The sequence below is a fragment of the Triticum aestivum genome, chromosome 7D, assembly GCF_018294505.1.
Source record: "Triticum aestivum cultivar Chinese Spring chromosome 7D, IWGSC CS RefSeq v2.1, whole genome shotgun sequence".
Lineage (NCBI taxonomy): Eukaryota > Viridiplantae > Streptophyta > Magnoliopsida > Poales > Poaceae > Triticum > Triticum aestivum.
This window is the reverse complement of record NC_057814.1, coordinates 605,560,575-605,578,134: the sequence shown is the minus strand read 5'-3', so window position 1 is coordinate 605,578,134 and position 17,560 is coordinate 605,560,575. Positions and strand designations below refer to the sequence as shown.

Here is a 17,560-nt window from a genome sequence, read left to right as displayed (position 1 = left end):
CGTCCCTTCCATCTTTCCCCGTGCTGCGGTCGTGCGCGGTGCGATTGGACGAGTCTCGAGTGTGCTGTGCGAGAGGCCGTGGCTTTTTACAACCCAGAAGAAGAGGCTCGGGGTCCCCCAGTTGGACTCGACGTCGGATTCACACACAACTCGACCATAGACTTTTTTTTTTGAGGGGCAACTCGACCATAGACCCTCTCGGCCCGTGTGAACGCGGGCCTAACCAGGCTATCCAGACCAGGCCGAACCTGCTAGCCTGCTGGGCCAAGCCCATCCGGCCTCGCAGCCCTGCTCGTCCGATCGGGAGCCTCGCCGAGCAGCCTCGAAATCGAAATCAGTCGCACGAACCACCCCCCTCCGCCGTCGTCTTCCCCTCCGACCCGCCCGCCCACGGATCCGGCCCGCCCGCCCCTAAACCCTAGGGCGCCTCCCTCCCTCCCCGGCACGGAGGCCGGCCGGCGAGCGAGCCAGCGAGCGATGGAGGACGAGGAGATGGAGAGGAAGGTGCCGCAGTACCTGCACCGCAAGGGCTTCCGCCTCACCGAGCTCGCGCTGCAGGAGGAGCGCAACCGCCTCTCCACCACCTCCCTCTCCGACGTCTCGCTCTCCAGGTGCGCCCGCCCACCCACCGCCGCGAATCCCCTGAATCTCGACCCCCGCCGCCCCTTCCGGCGGCCTCGCCCCTCCCCAAGTTTCGCGTAGTAGCCACTGGTTCTCGTGCTGTTTGTGCGAGGAATGGCGCCGAATTGGTGGTTCCGAGTGGCTGAGCCGTGGCGGCTTGACTAACCTGACTCGGACCGGGCTGTTTCTGCTAGGGTTTAAGTCACTCCGATGTTCAGAATCAACTTACCCCCTCGGGCGTGAGAAATTGATACTACTTTGGCTTGGGCAATGGCAAACCTTCAACATGATTTGGGCCTTGAGCAGAGTTTATCGGGGCTAATCTAGAGTATCATGTCAAATATGCTCGAAAACTGCTCTAATTCCATGTTAATCTGAAAAATTTACTATGTTCCCCTTTGTTGACAGGCCGGATAACGACCCAGCAAGATACTATGATGGCTACAACAAGCTAAGATCATGGGCATACAATTCTCTGGACCAATACAAGGTGTGCTACATTAAGTGTGGACTGTGATTCACGTTTAAGTAGGACGATCAATTGTGTCTATGCATTGATTCACCCACACAGAGTACATGATATACACACACTGGAGCAGTTACAGAGAGCCTGATGGAAGTGGCACGCAGGCCAGGGCGTGCTCCATGATCCTATAATCTAGGAGTCTATGTTTTTAAGGCGTCGCTTAGGCGACGCCTAGGCGTCAGGGCGCCCTCCAGGCTCAGGGCGTCGGCCTTGCCTTAGACAGTTGCGTAAGGCATCCGCCTTAGGCTGTAAGGCGTCTGAAGCGTCCGCCTTAGCGCCGCCTTGCACGCCTCAGACCAAATCAGATGCCTTAGCTTGTCAGGCAGGGAAACAGAGATTGCAGGCGGGAAAACTGACCTGGGCGGGAACACAGGCGCGGGAAACATTGGTTCAGGTGCGACCAGTTATGAGAAGGGGAAAGAGAGAGTGAATCAACGCGAGAGGTCTCTCCTGTCTCCTCTCTGGACCATTGACGGAGGCTTCCTCCTCAGATCTGCGGCAGCCGCCAGCCTCCTCCCTCCGGCCACAGTTCCTTCCCCTCCTCTCCGGCTGCAGCTCCTCCCCATCCTCCTCTGGCGCAACCCTCTTCCAGCAGATCAGCACCACATCAAAGTATGAATCCCGCCCTCTCTTCTCCCCCTTCCCCCCTCTCCTCTTTCTTCCATCCAGCAGTGTAGCTTGCCATGCTTGCCTGTTCTGTACTTCTGTTATGCACAGCTCCTCTACTAACTGTTAGGTGCTGCCTCTCTTATGCACAGCAGTGTAGCTAGATGTGCTTGCCTGCTCCTTCTCATCTGCATCTGTTTCTTCCCAGATCTGCTTCTCCACCCACAAGGCAGCAGCCCCACCACTGCTTCTCTCCTTCCCCATGCTTGATCTGGCTGCTCTAGTGATTTGGCTCTTCTCTCTTTTTCTTTGACAGTAGCCAGGTGTACCTGCTCTGATGGATCTAGCCAATGATCCTAGGAGAAGAGCTACATCAGATGATCCAGCCTGGAAGTATGGGTTCTGGCCAGATTTAGAGAGGAAAGATTTACTCCAGTGTACATTGTGTGGCAAGATAGTCCATGGTGGAGTGAGAAGGCTAAAGCAACACTTTTCTGGGGGTTCCAGTGATGCGGATAAGTGTCCTGAGGCATCCATGGAGATTAGGATAGAGATGCACAATTCCTTAAACACTAGAAAGTTTAAAGCTATGGAGCGATATATTGATGAGGAGGATGAAGCTGAACTTCAAAGGCGACGTTCTGTCATATACACATGATGATTTGAGGCCTATGCTTTGGTAACAGTTTATATGTTAATGTTAATTGTTAAATCTCCTAATTGGTTGCCATCTATTATATATGTATGTACAATTTATTAAGTTAATGCTAGTTGTTAAATCTCCTAATTGGCTGCCATATATTATATATGCACGTGTCTAAGGCGTCGCCTCGCCTTACGCTTTAGCGCTTAGGCGGTGAGGCGCCCCCCATTGCCTCGCCTCGCCTTACCGCCTTAAAAACATAGCTAGGAGTACAAGTACACAAACATACACAGGTACAATACACGTTAACACCCCCCCTCAGCCTGAACTCCATGTGGAAGGATGTTGAGGCTGGATCTGAACTCGTGGAAGACCTGTGAGGGTAGCCCCTTGGTGAACAAATCCGCGAATTGCGAACTGGAAGGGATGTGTAAGACATGAATGTCACCGAGAGCCACGCGGTCGCAGACAAAATGAAGATCGGTCTCGATGTGCTTTGTCCGCTGGTGTTGGACGGGATTAGAGGCAATGTAGGAGGCCGATACATTGTCACAATAGACGATGGTAGCATGGGTTGGCGGGCAACGAAGCTCATGCAAGAGCTGGCGCAACCAACATGACTCGGCAACGCAGTTGGCGACGCCACGGTATTCGGCCTCGGCACTGGACCGTGAGACAGTGGCTTGCCTCTTGGAGGACCAAGACAATAGGTTTTGCCCTAGAAAGACACAGAACCCGGATGTGGACTTGCGCATGTCCGGACAGCCGGCCCAATCGGCATCGGTGTAAGCCACAAGGTCGAGGGAGGATGACTTGTACAGTTGCAAGCCATAGTGGGTAGTGCCACAGAAATAGTGAAGGATGCGTTTGATGAGTTGCATGTGAGAATCACGAGGCGCATGGATGAAGAGACACACTTGTTGAACCGCGTAAGAGAGGTCGGGCCGAGTAAGTGTGAGGTATTGAATTGCACCGGCTATAGAGTGGGATTGTCAAGAAGACGACCATCGTGGGCAGAGAGTTTGGACTGTGTGTCGATGGGAGTGGAGACAGGCTTGCAGTTTAGCATCTTGGCGCGCTCAAGAACCTCGAGGGCATATTGTTGCTGGCACAAGAACATGCCGTGGGTGTTTGGTGTAACATTGATGCCTAGAAAGTGATGGAGCTCACTGAGATCAGACATAGAAAACCCGTGTTTAAGAGAGGAGATTATGCGGTGGAGAGTGTGCGGTGTGTTTGTGGTGAGGATGATATCATCCACATACACGAGGAGGTAGGCAATGGAGGCTCCACGGTGCAAGATGAATAGCGAGGAGTCGCTCTTGGACGCGATGAAACCGAGTGACAAGAGGAAGGAACGAAAACGGTGGAACCATGTGCGGGGGGCTTGTTTTAAGCCATAGAAGGATTTGGGAAGAAGGCACACATGGTCCGGCCGGGAGGGATCCACGAAGCCGGATGGTTGAGCGCAATACACCGTTTCCTTGAGATCGCCGTGGAGGAATGCATTCCTCACGTCGAGTTGGTGAATAGGCCACGAGCTGGACGTGGCAATGCTAAGCACAACTTGAATGGTGGCCGGTTTGACAACCGGACTGAATGTCTCGTCGTAGTCGACGCCCTCCCACGGAGTGAATCCTCGCACAACCCAATGTGCCTTGTACCAAGCCAAGGTGCCATCAGGGTGGAACTTGTGGCGATATATCCACTTGCCGGTCACCACGTTAACACCTGTAGGTTTGGGAACCAAAGACCAAGTAGAATTCTTGATTAAAGCATCATATTCATCAAGCATTGCACGTTGCCAATGTGGGTCCTTGAGGGCGGAACGGTACGTCGGAGGAATAGGTGAGATGGTGGAGGGGTTGGTATTGGCTAGGAAGAGGCGCTTGGGTTGGCAGAAACCAAATTTGGACCGAGTTTGCATTTTATGCGAGTTGTGGGGAGGCTTTATGGGCTGGGCGCGAGCTGGCAGACGTGGCTGCATGGGAGTGGTTGGCGTGGAATCAGAGGTGGATGGCGTGGGGTCAGTGGCAGGACTGGCAGGCGCGGGATCCAAGAAGGATCCGCGGGCAGGGGAATCGGGCGGGCAATCCGAGGAAGTGGACGCGGCAGGCGTGGCGGGCGTGAGGCCCAAGGAAGCGCGTGGGTGCGGGTACAGTGGGGAGGCAGGTGCGGGGGACCGGTGGGATCTAGTGGGAGGGCTGCATGTGGAGGTGGTGGGTGGGCTGGGGAGGAGCTGGCGAGGCGGGAGTGGCTTGCATGGGGCCGTCCCATCCGGAGGATTGTGTGGGTCCCGGTACAAGGTAGGTGGAGAGGGGAGCGAATCTGGCAGCGATTGGAGGGTGGGCGGGATAGGATTTTTTGTGGATCATGTGGATTGGGCCGTTGGTGTGGGCGGTGCATAAGGGAAAATGTTCTCGTTGAAGGTGACGTGACGGGATACGATCACGCGATAGCAGCGATAACCCTTGTGCTCAAGGGGGTAACCGAGGAAAACACAGCGAGTGGAGCGTGGGGCTAGCTTGTGGGGAGATGTGGCATAGAGGTTGGGGTAACAAAGACACCCAAAATACTCGCAAATGATCGTACGTGGGGTGAATGCCATGAAGCATGTAGTACGGTGTGTGATCGTGAATGGCACGTGAAGGACGACGGTTGAGGAAATATGTGGCCGTGTGCAAGGCTTCAGCCCAAAAGGGAGGGGTGAGGTTGGCTTGGACGAGGAGAGTGCGGATGATATCATTTGTAGTGCGAAGGAGACGTTCGGCCTTGCCATTCTGTGGTGAGGTGTGAGGGCACGAGAAGCGGTATGCAATGCAGTTGGCGGAGAAGAACGCACGGAGTGTGGAGTTAATGAACTCACCACCATTGTCGCACTGTAAGGCTTTGATGATCACATTATATTGAGTACGAACATAGGAGAAGAAACGTTGGAGAGTAAGGGATGTGTCCGACTTGTTGCGAAGAGGATATGACCAGGAGAAGTGAGTGTAGTCATCAAGCACAATCAAGTAATATTGATAACCGGAAAAGTTTACAACGGGGCTGGTCCATAAATCACAATGAATTAAATCAAATGGAGCAAAGGTGCGACTATGTGAAGTAGGGAAAGCGAGGCGCGGCTGCCGTCCAAGTTGGCAAGCATTACATGGTGTATGCGCAATCTTATTACAAGAGGGAAGAAAATCATGGGCTGCTAAGGAGGAAGTAACTTGTGGGCTGGGGTGGCCAAGCCGGCGGTGCCACACGTCGGCGTTGGAGGTGGTGGCGGAGAGGGCTGTGCTCCAAGGCTTGTTATTACCGAAGAATGAATAGAGGTCGCCGGAGCTAGCGGAGATCATGATTACCCTCCTGGTTCGAAGATCCTTCACAACAAAGCCATGAGGGAAAAATTCAATAGAGCATAAGTTATCTTTAGTGAACTGGCGAACGAAAATGAGACTAGTGACTACATGAGGAGAAAAGAGGACGTCTCGGAGAGGGAAGCTGTGAGGGGGGAGAGTGGCCGAGCCAGTGGCATGAATGGGAAGATGTGTGCCATTGCCAACAACAATGCTAGTGAAACGAGGCTTTAAAGAAGGATTCGAAAGGTCGAGGTTACCAGGATTGCCGGTGACGTGGGAAGAGGCGCCGCTGTCGAGGTACCACTCGTGCGGAGCGGAGTCGCTGTTGGAGATGCCGTGGGCGCTGTAGGCGGCCTGGAGCATGGCGAGGTGATCCCAGGAGGGTGGTGGTGGTGCCGGCGCGTTGTAGCCGGAGAACTGCATCGGATACGCCTGCACATGGGACCCGGGCCGCGGGCCGAGCACGCCGGCGGCGTTCGGAGGGACCCAGCCAGGACGCGGGTTCGGGAGGGCCATCCCTTAGGGCGCGAAGAACCCCATGTAGGGATTGGAGGACAGGGGCGAAGGGTTGCCGTGATCACCGCGCCCACGGCTGCGGCCACTGCGGTCACCACCATCAGTGCGGTCGCCAGAGCCGCGGCTTGCCGGAGAGCCGGTGCCCCGATCGTTGGAGCAATCAGCATAGTCGACGGGGCGAGGACCCGAGCCGTCGGATCCAGAGGAGCTGCTGGAGGGGCTGCCGCCCCCGGTGACGGCGAGGATCGTGGCTGGCTCATCAGCCACGCGCTGGGCGAGGTTCTCGGCGAGCTTCAGGCGAGAGAACACCGTCTCGAACGGCGGCAGAGGAACGGTGTCCCTGAGCACGACGCGGATGGTGTCGAGGTGTTTGTCGATGCCGTGAAGAAACTGAGTGGTGAGATCCACCTCAGTGACAGCGTGCTCGATGTCGGCCAGCCCGGCGGTGAGGAGCTTCATGCGACGGGCATACTCGGTGACGGAGAGATCTCCCTGCTTGAGGTTGTGGTATTGCCGGTTCAGCATCATGTACAGCGCCGTGCGGTTCGCCAGGAAGTAGTCGCGGATGCGGTGCCAGAGATCGTAGGTGGTGGTGGCCCCGACGACGTGATCGACAAGGTTGTCGGCGAGGGTGGAGTAGATCCAAAGCACAAGATGGGCGTCGAGCTCGCGCTGGAAGGCGGTGGCATTGGCGGGGAGGGGCCGTTCGATGAACTGGATGACGGCATAGCGGATCAGAATAAGGAGGAAGGACTTCCACTTGTGATAGTTGTGATCGTCGGGGTTGAGGAGAAACTTGATGTGGTTCTGGATGCTGTCGCGAAAAATGGGGTGGGGGGAAGGATCGGCGGTGAAGGAGAGGGAGGGAAGAGGGGGGCGAACTGAGATCCGAGCGATGGGGATGAGCCACTGTTGGTAGAGGGGGTGGTGCCGAAGATGAAGGGAGGAGAAGTGCCGGCGGTGGTGCCGGCGCCGGTGGACGAGCTAGAGAGAGCCCCCGGCGAGGTGGCCGAGCTGGTGGCCGGGGAGTTGGCGGAGGAGGTCGAGTGCTCGGCCATGGGAGAGGCACCTGGAGTCTGATACCAAGTAGGACGATCAATTGTGTCTACATTGATTCACCCACACAGAGTACATGATATACACACACTGGAGCAGTTACAGAGAGCCCGATGGAAGTGGCACGCAGGCAAGGGCGTGCTCCATGATCCTATAATCTAGGAGTACAAGTACACAAACATACACAGGTACAATACACGTTAACAGTTTACAGCTCTAGTAGTACATTTGAATGCGCTTTGCTTTGCAGCATTCACAGATGTTTTGAGGCATGCAGCTGATATATCCACACTGTTCAGTAATCTGGCATGCTACTCATGAGTTATCTTCATGTTTCTCTTGTTAAAAATGATCATGCCTGCTTGTGGTTGGTGCACCATGCTTCCGGGATCATGGCTGAATGCTTGACTACTAGCTTCAGATGTACGTAGCATTTCTGAAATGTTTTTTGTGTTTTATGGCATATGTTCACACTGCGGAGCTCCTTCTAGAAAGCAAAAACCATCCACATAAGCATAATCATGTGCTTGTCACATGATTGTAGTCGCTGGAAATGGGATATTTGGTTGCGGTGGATGGACTACTTGCTCTAATCTGATGTACCTATTACATGGAACAGCCTTTTTTATTCTTGTATATTCAGCTATATATATTTCATGCCTCTGAGTTTTTTTTAATATTGTAGCATGAATTTTTTTTTGAATATTTACTGTGAGGCAAAGCCCCACAGCCCTTTATTAGATAAAGTATCACTGTACAAGTAAAACAGACTATACAAAGAAGAAAAACAAAAGGGGAAAGAGTCTACCTATTTGCTAACTAACTGTACTTGCTTTACAACAAGGAAGCAATCCAAGCCAAAAGCTTTGGCTTGTTACAGTCCTTCACCCTGTGAGCAAGCAAAGAAATATCATGGATGAAATTACACTTCCAAGCACTGAAAGTAGCTCTCTCAGCTCTGAAAATTCTGCCATTTCGCATAATCGAAATATTCCATGCTGCTGTTAGTATAACTTCAACGAAGAAAGGGTGTGTGAAGTTGGACCTGGCGTGCATGAGACATTGCAGAATATCTGAACCTCCAGACCAATCAATACCCAAATAGTTCCAGATTCTACAGCTGAAGGTGCAGTTAAAAAATAGATGTATCCTATTCTCATACGCCAACTCACTGCAGATGAGGCAAAGATTATCATCCTGATTTGAGCGCCAGTGTCTCCTAACCAGCATATCCTTGGTGTTAAGTCTGTCAAAGAACAAAAGCCAGCCGAACACCTTGATCTTCATGGTGCACTTACTCTGCCAAAGCCATTTGCAGGGTTGTATTGTAGGCAAGTGGGAGTGCATGATCCTGTAAAAACTTTTCGCAGTATACCTTCCTGATTGACCAGGCCATATCCAAACATCAGGTAAGGTGGGGTCTCTGTCTAACTGCATGATCCAACTTTCCAGTATGTGCAACTCAGCAGCAGCTTCCCGAGAAAGAGGCAAATAAAATATGGAGAAAAGATCCTGGGATTGAAGAAATTCCCTCACAGAGATCCTGTCATTATTGACAAAAGAAAACAACCTTGGCAATCTCCAACAGAGGGGTCTAGCAGAGCCCCCAATGTGCCAGGAATTAGTCCAGAAAAGAGCAGAATCACCCATGTTGATGTGTACTGATGCAATAGCAGTGTAAGCCTCATGCAGCTTCAGAATATCTCTCCACCAGAAAGATCCAGCAGTAGCTGTTGCCTGTGGGACCCCATGATCATAATAGCTATTCCATATCAGGGTCACCCAAGGAACATCAACCTTGTTATAGAATTTGTGGAGATGCTTGAGAAGCAGTCCTTTGTTCTGGATGTTCAGATTAATAATGCCCAAACCACCCTTATCTCTTGGCCTGCAAACGAGCTCCCAAGCAGCCAGAGACTGTTTTGGAACATCACTATTACCCCTCCAAAGGCATTGCCTGAAGATCCTGTCCAGTTGCTTAATGATCCCGGCTGGGATATTGAGGCTACACAGAAAGTATATTGGCAGAGAGGTCAGGACAGAGGTGAGAAGCTGCAATCGAGAACCTTGATTCAGCATAGAAGAGCTTGCAGTTAATCTCCTTTCAAGACTGTCAACTAAGGGCATGAGGTCAATGATCCTTGGCCTCGTAGTTCCCAAAGGCAATCCAAGATAAGTAAATGGAAGCTGGCCAATTTTACAACCAAGAATAGCAGCAAGTCTGTCAGCCTCCTCGGTAGTCATATTGAGTGGGATCATTGAGGATTTAGCAAAGTTGACCTTTAAACCAGTGGATTGTTGAAATGTAAGCAGCATATTCTTGAGGGCAACAAGCTCATCATCCTTAGCCGCAAGAAATAGGATCGTGTCATCCGCATATTGGATGATGGGAAAATCCCTGTCATGGGTCTGAAGAGGCAAAGAGAGTGTGCCAGACGCCAGCATTTGATTGACCACAGATTGCAACAGATCGGCTGCGATGACGAACAACAGAGGAGAGAGTGGATCACCCTGCCTGACACCACACTTACACAAGAATTGCTTTCCAGGAATGCCATTTAACAGCACAGACGAAGAACCTGTAGACAACAGCTGTTTAACCCAAAGAATCCATTTGGCATCAAATCCTTTATGCTGCAACATCTGAAGAATAATCTCATGCTCAACTGTGTCAAAGGCCTTAGCAAAGTCCAACTTAAGGATTACAATTGGACGCTTGGATTGCTTACATTGGTGAATATACTCAAAACTCCAGGCCAGACAATCCTGAATCGACCGACCCTTAAGGAACCCATACTGATTTTTGTGGATGCACTTAAGGATCACCCGCTGCAATCTGTTGGCCAGCAATTTTGTTAGGAATTTAAGACAAGTGTTGGTGAGGGAAATTGGCCGGAAATCATCCGGCCCTTCTGGTGACATGATTTTGGGTATGAGCGTAATGAGGGAGGAGTTGATATTTTCCAATGAAAGCTTCCCCTCATAAAAAGCCCGAATCATCCTCAAGAAATCCCCCTCAATTATAGGCCAACAGCGCTTGACGAACAACCCATTAAAGCCATCTGGGCCAGGTGCCCGATCCGCCGGCAAATCCTTCAAAACTTTGTGAATTTCCTCATCAGAAAAAGGCAAGGATAGCTCCTCCAGTCCCGGGATGGGTTGGATTAAATGATTCAAATCAAAGCCCATAGAGATCCCTTGGGCCTGGCCCATCCTAGATTTGAAAGAGGCCCAAAGGATTCCCGCCATCTGAGCATGATCAGTCACTGGATCAAGCATGGAGCTGGTTTTCAGACTGGAGATGGAGTTTCTCCTCATACGCTCAGAGGCCATGGCATGAAAGAATTTTGAATTCTCCTCACCAACCTTGATGTACCTAATAGTGCACCTCTGTTTCCAATATATATAGTGAAGTTTTAACAGATGTTCATAGTGAAACTTCACGAGTTTCCGGAAGTTGAATTCCGGCCGTGTTAAAGGTCGTACTTCCTCCAGCTGATCAAAGTGCAGAATCACCTTTGAACAATCCACAGTAAGCTTTTTGATGTACGATAGTTTTTTGCTCCAAATTTTCAAATCGTACCGCAGTCGCTTAAATTTCCTTGTGATAACCGCGGAAGCAGAAAGATCAGAGAAAACAGGTGCATTCCAGGACTTGGAGACACAATCCATGAACCCCGGCATATCCAACCAGAAATTTTCAAACCGAAAAATCTTGGCCGCGGGAATGGTAGTGTCAATGGACACCACACAAGGCACGTGATCGGAGGAAGTTCTGGCTAGTGGTGTAACCACAGTGTTTGGGTAGTGTGAAATCCAATCAGCAGTAGTGAAGAACCAATTGAGTTGCTCAAGCAGGGGGTTTTGCTGCATATTAGACCAGGTAAAGCTTCGGCCCTTCAAGGGCAACTCCAAAAGACCCAGGTGACCAATTATTTCGTTGAATAGGAAGATATCATTGGTGTCACCACCCGGAAGGTTTCGGTTCTCCAAAGATCTGATGAAATTAAAGTCCCCCAACAAGAGCCAATTTTCATCCGGGGGGATTTGTAGGTGATAAAGCCAACTAACAAAATCGTCCCTAGGCTGGCCCTCACATGGCCCATAGACAGAGGTTAGGGTCCATTTTTCAGAATTCTGCAACGACTGGAAACTCCGTGTCCTTTATCCAGCGTTTATCCATTGCTTCATGGATCTAGTGTCAGAGGGGCATACACTAGAAGGTAATTATTTTTGTGGGCAAGGAAGGTATTTGTAGTTTGTGTACATTTCTGGGATAATATTTGTTTGCATTTTATGCATACAATTAGTTTATTTGGAGCATTTCTGTCATTGATATCACCACATATGAATCCTGCAGCTCGGGCATTTTTCCTTAAATTTCGGGAAGATCATGAACTGATGCATTCAAGGGATCTCCAAAAGCTGGAAGGCACTCTTTCTCCTTTGCATTTGGAGGTTCATCATTTAGCTCTCTCGTATCCATTCAAGTGCCAATGGAGATTTGCATTTGTTTATTTGATTTTATCTTCTCAGGATTCACAAAACATGCACTTATTGTTCTGCCTGCTATAATTTTCAGGAAATGGATCTGGCCCGATCTTTAAGGGAAAATAAATTCAGAATTAAATTATGTGAGGTAGTACTGCACCAAGTTCTTCTATATTTGCATTCCATCTCTTTGTTTCAACTACGATTGTATGGGTGGGTCACCTTTTGAGTTAAATCAATGCACATAGATAAAATGTTCCACTGGATGCATATCCGTTGTTGTGACAATAGCTTTATAAGTTGAGATGCTTTATTCTCATGTACCCTTTTCCACCACTTACTTGGTAGGTGTTGTTATGACCAAGGGAAACAAACACAATCTAAGGTTTGTTACAAGCTTTTTCTTCCTGAATCCTAATGGGCAACTAGTTTCACATAGGAGTAGATGATATGTCATCATGATACCATAATACATATACTGAATGCTAGTATCAAATATGAGACACAAACCACATATAGACCAGTTTTTAACAGATGTTCCTGGCGAAGCACATTCCATGTGCTGATTTCTAGTTCAATTGGCAACTCGTTGCATGATACATCATGATCTCACCTTTTTTTTTCTTTTCTGCAATTTTGTTTTTCCTATAAAATTATGTCAACTGCTCTGTTCAAAGTTTCTACCTCGTGTTTCATTGCAGTATTCATATGAATTACTTCTCCAGTATCTCCAGAAAACACAAGCTCTTGTGATGCTTGGAATAATCAATGAAAGGATAATTTTTGAAGGTACAGTTCCCAGTCTGTTGAGATTATATCGCACATTTTACTTACCCTCACTTCTCACTTTTCCACCACTTCCCTCTATCTATATTGGCAGTGTCCGCTGGGCAGCCTTCATTGATCTCTGATGATGCGGATGTTGTTGCTCTGGTTGGAACCAGCAAGGACTTGGCAAAACAGATAAATCAGAAGGAAGTGCATTGGGGGGTATGTTATTCAGCACATCCGCGATCAATGTGTTTGTTTCCTATTATCTATTATATCAAAACAGTTAATAATGCCGATCAAATAGGGAAAAAAAAACTCTAGTAGCACTGTTTTTGCCACTTCCCAAACGAACCTCTTCCATGAGAGCAATTTTTCAGTTTTCTATTTAAGTATTTATTCTTCGTTATCCTTAGGCATGTGTTATTGTTAAAATTAAATTTATGGTATGCAGTTGCTGGAAGATTCAGTTGAGGAGCGTATGGAGAAAGCACTCTCAGATTCTGATAGAGCTGAAGGAGAAAGCAAGGATGCAGATGCAGAAGATAATAACAAGGCAAGAAACTCTCTCATAGTATGGGACTCTTGTTATATTATGTTTGTTATATGCTCTCTGCCATTGAAACCTGGACATTCCTTTTTTGTCAACACTCAGCAGCATGTTTTTGTTCTTCTCTTCTTCTGCTGTTATCTTAAGAACAGGAATGCTGTCCATATACCGTTTTCTGTTACTAACTTGGATCTTTCATTATTTCTTATTATATTTGCTACAGAAAAAATCCTCAGAAGGTGGAAAGCAGGGTGGTCCTCTGAACAAAAAGCTCAAAAAGGATAAGCTTGTAGGTGCAACAGGGAAAAATACCAAATCCGAAACAAGCATGATTTCTGCGGCACCTCGTGTAAAACCGGAGCTAACCCTTCCAGCGACGTAAACATTTATTCTCTTATCTGCAGGTCTAAAAAAAGTTCTACATAATTTATCAACTGTACTCTTTGAAAACAAATACCATTCCTATAACTGAATGTGGGTCCATACTCCAGACATGTGAGTGTCATGCTCTTTTTTCTATTTGCAGAACATACTCACTTGTGTACTTTTTGATCTGTCAAGTGTCAGCCTTGCGTTTACGATCCTGAAAAATTACTTGTTTGTTTCAGGCCTGTTGAAGTTGAACAATCAATTCTTGAGGACCTGCGGAACCGTGCACAATTGAATAACTTGGCATTGTTATCTGTTAGCTTCTACACATTCCTTAATACACATAACGGGTAAGCTTAGCTGTAATTTAGTATCAACTGTTTCAGTGTGCATACTTTGGTTTGAAAACATTATCCTGTGGAGCACAGATTAAATTGCTCATCGATATCAAATGATGGATCTTTGGTAGTTGGTGGGTTATCAGACTCATCAGTAAAGGTTAGTCCCTTTAGGTGATAGTTTATTTCTCATGTGATCACTACATTAACCGGCAAAACTTCCTTTTTCACTAGGTTTGGGATATGGCAAAGATTGGTCAACCAGCCAAAACATGTTAGTCGTTCTACACTATATTGCTGATGTTTTTGTTCCACTGTGATATGGTGAAATGCTTCTGTAACTGCACACCTGATTTCGGTCATGATTGATTTTTGTTCTAAGGATCCTAGTTTATTTCATTCAGTTTAAGTTATAACCTAGAAGTTTAAGGTGGTGTTGCAGCACTGATGCATGGTCAATGCAATCAATGTCTTCTGGACCTATTGTTGGACATGCTAGAATATTTTAACGGCGTTGCAGTATTTGACTGGAACCTGTCCAGCTTCAGAATAACCATAGAACATTAATTTTCCTAACATAGTAGCGTTTTCATTTCTATCTTGATGGTATTTGCTGATTGGTCAAATTTGGACTCTCAGCTAGTTCACAAGGAGAGAATGGATCTTCACAGGACGAGCGCTTGTCATCAACATCTGAGGGGAAAAGACCGTATACATTATTCCAAGGTCATTCTGGACCAGTTTATTCCGCTGCCTTTAGTCCATTTGGAGATTTTCTCCTGTCATCATCTTCAGATTCAACAAGTAAAGCATCACTTACATTATGCTTATTTTGTACCATTCATTTCCTTGTTCATTTATTTAATCAAACTAACCGTTCATCTATTTTCTATATATTTGTTACAGTTCGGCTATGGAGTACCAAGTTGAATGCCAATCTTGTTTGTTACAAAGGACACAATTACTGGGATGTCCAAGTATGTGAGCAAATCCTTTCTCCGTGTCATTGTTGTGAAAACAACATTTGAGTTCTTTCTTCATGGGGTGTCTTGATTGCCTAGTTCAGGCCAAAACATTTGATTAGTTAGTTGATTGTTCAGTAGTTTTTATTTGAATGATGCTCAGATCTGTTGTTACAATCAATGTCGATGCCGTACAAACAATCAGTTGTTCAGTAGTTTTTAATAAACTCTTCTGAACTTCTAATGTGGCCTGATTTCAGTAGTTTCTAATAAACTCTTCTGAAGTTCTAATAGTGGCCTCATTTCAGTAGTTTTAAATGAATTCTTCTGAAGTTCTAATAATAGTGGCCTCATTTCAGTAGTTTTTAATAAACACTTCTGGAGTTCTTTTTTGAGAGAAAACTTTTCTGGAGTTATAATAGTGGCCTCATTGTTACAAAGAATGTCCATGCCCTAGTCTTGATCTTGGCAAGACGAGTGCAAAACTGCAAATACTTGTGATACATATTCCTAGTTCGCTCTTCATTTTTGAACACTTCTGATGATGGGATTTGGAATAGGTCCGTTGGGCTTGATGTTCTTTTGAACAGCTTATGATCGGCACATATGTTTGTGTTGCATAGCTTTCTAATTCTGTTCTATTGAATAGACATCATTGTGCGTTGTATTGCTGACATATTTTTATGTTTTTGTGGCAGTTTAGTCCAGTCGGCCATTATTTTGCCAGTGCCTCGCATGACAGGACTGCTCGAATCTGGTCAATGGATAAAATCCAACCTTTGCGGATAATGGCTGGGCATCTTGCTGATGTTGATGTAGGTGTGCTTCTAGCTCAGATCTTGTAGTGATTTGAGAATCGATAGTCTGCATTCTGACTGATGTTCTCTTCTGCATATTACTTATCTGACAGTGTGTGCAATGGCATGTAAACTGTAACTACATTGCCACCGGCTCTAGTGACAAAACTGTAAGGCTATGGGATGTTCAAACTGGTGAATGTATACGGATGTTTATTGGTCACAGGAGTATGGTCTTGTCCCTTGCAATGTCTCCTGATGGCCGATACATGGCCTCCGGAGATGAAGATGGGACCATCATGATGTGGGATCTCTCTACTGGTAGCTGTGTTTCACCACTGGCAGGACACAACTCTTGTGTGTGGTCACTTGCTTTCAGGTAATCACATTATACATTGTTTTGCTTGCTTAGTATCCCATGTGTCCTTGTTACTGATGGTAGTCAAACAATAGCTGTTGTACCAAATAAATATGTGTAAAGAGTATTAGTTTATGGTAGGGCTTGACAAACTGGCCTTTCCTGTCTGCTGCCTGTAATCAGTTTGCTGAGCAGCTGCTTCAGTTCACTGGGTTAGATTTACCTATAAATGAGCAATGGGTTCACTAATCATTTTGGCCATCCTTTTTTAGAGTACTTAATAACTGGATGGTTGCGTGATTCTGTCTTCAAATTACCACACCATGGAACTTGAATGCTCGTATGTGGTTATTTCTTCTTGAATATACATTGACGGTCCATGTTTAAGAAATTTTAAACATATTGTATCTGCTTATTATGCGCTTTAAAGAAATTATTATAGTCTTTGGAGATTATCTTATGGGTCTATTGTTTAAAAAAATTCTGTAAAAAATGTCTTCCATGTATCCACTATTTTCAGTAGATGTAAGCTGCAACATATTATATTGAATATCACTGATAGTTCTTCTGTTTCGAAATGTACATTTTTTTCTTTCAGTGATGAGTCACCCTGTGCTGTTGTATCTAGCTACATATGATTTTAGTTTTTGGAGAAGTACAATTACTTAATTGCATGGTAATCTGCTATACCGAAGAATCATCTTAGTTAAACAATTCTTCCTTTGTTTATAGCTGCGAGGGAGCATTGCTTGCATCTGGATCGGCTGATTGCACTGTTAAACTCTGGGATGTCGCGTCCAGCACAAAGGCCCTGAAGATGGATGACACGTAAGTTGGTTGGCTTCCTCGTAAAAGACTGCTTTGGTTTGCCTTACTCTAGTTTTTAAATATCCTTTCTTTTTGTGAAACAGCAAGGCTGGTTCCACGAACCGACTGAGGCTGCTGAAAGCTCTCCCTACAAAATCGACTCCTGTTTATAACTTGCGGGTGAGAAACCGTTGTCATCAGTTAACATATGGTAGTTACCGTGTGCAGTGAAAACAAACTAACTGCTTTTTTCCAATTGCAGTTTTCTCGGAGGAATCTATTGTTTGCGTCTGGCGCTCTCTCGCTATAGGCTCCTTGATGCATGCTCTCTAGAATATAATTTACATTCTTTCAGTTTTGACCTTAAGTAGCAAAGTAGATGTTTACTTGGCTGACTCCTGTTGTAGAGCTTATTACATTGTCCTTGCTGATCTCAGTGAACCCTATGATTAACTAGGTTGTTAAACTGTAGCCTGTGAGCATTGCGACTCATTGGAACATGTGTATTGCTGTTGTAACATTAGCTAATTTTAAAATATGTACTCCCTCCGTTCCTAAATATAAGTCCTTTTAGACATTTCAAATAGACTACAACATACGGATGTATGTAGACATATTTTAGAGTGTAGATTCACTCATTTTGCTCCGTATGTAGTCACTTGTTGGAATCTCTAAAAAGACTTATATTTAGGAACGAAGTGAGTAAAAGGTAGTAGTCACAAATAGGAAACATGAACACTTGGTTGATGCAAGAAGTCAATGGTCCAGGAGCTTCTAGGATCTACTTGAGGGTTGTTTTCACATT

At 46.8% G+C, this 17,560-nt stretch overlaps 1 protein-coding gene across 2 annotated transcripts; it reads left to right on the top strand.

Moving 5' to 3' along the window:
• Window positions 1-362: 362 nt before the first annotated feature.
• On the top strand, window positions 363-17,310 carry LOC123163720 (transcription initiation factor TFIID subunit 5). Of its 2 annotated transcripts, XM_044581075.1 has the most exons (19): window positions 363-611; window positions 1,030-1,111; window positions 11,488-11,538; window positions 11,676-11,773; window positions 11,898-11,954; window positions 12,508-12,595; window positions 12,687-12,796; window positions 13,029-13,130; window positions 13,348-13,502; window positions 13,733-13,843; window positions 13,922-13,991; window positions 14,066-14,105; window positions 14,471-14,635; window positions 14,738-14,808; window positions 15,492-15,608; window positions 15,704-15,969; window positions 16,681-16,776; window positions 16,860-16,935; window positions 17,018-17,310. In XM_044581075.1, exons 2-19 carry the CDS (start codon window positions 1,081-1,083, stop codon window positions 17,063-17,065), a joined length of 1,752 nt encoding a protein of 583 aa, XP_044437010.1. In that variant the 5' UTR covers window positions 363-611; window positions 1,030-1,080; the 3' UTR covers window positions 17,066-17,310. The 2 variants fall into 2 exon arrangements, with proteins under 2 accessions (XP_044437010.1, XP_044437011.1); XM_044581076.1 differs by lacking the exon at window positions 11,488-11,538.
• The last annotated feature ends 250 nt before the right edge of the window (window positions 17,311-17,560 follow it).

Bases quoted from the DNA above. Each gene is read 5' to 3' on its own strand.
- LOC123163720 (XM_044581075.1), top strand. From the start codon at position 1,081: ATGGGCATACAATTCTCTGGACCAATACAAG. The intron at 11,774-11,897 runs GTTCATCATTTA...TATAATTTTCAG, and splicing joins TTTCTCCTTTGCATTTGGAG to GAAATGGATCTGGCCCGATC. The intron at 12,596-12,686 runs GTACAGTTCCCA...CTATATTGGCAG, and splicing joins TGAAAGGATAATTTTTGAAG to TGTCCGCTGGGCAGCCTTCA.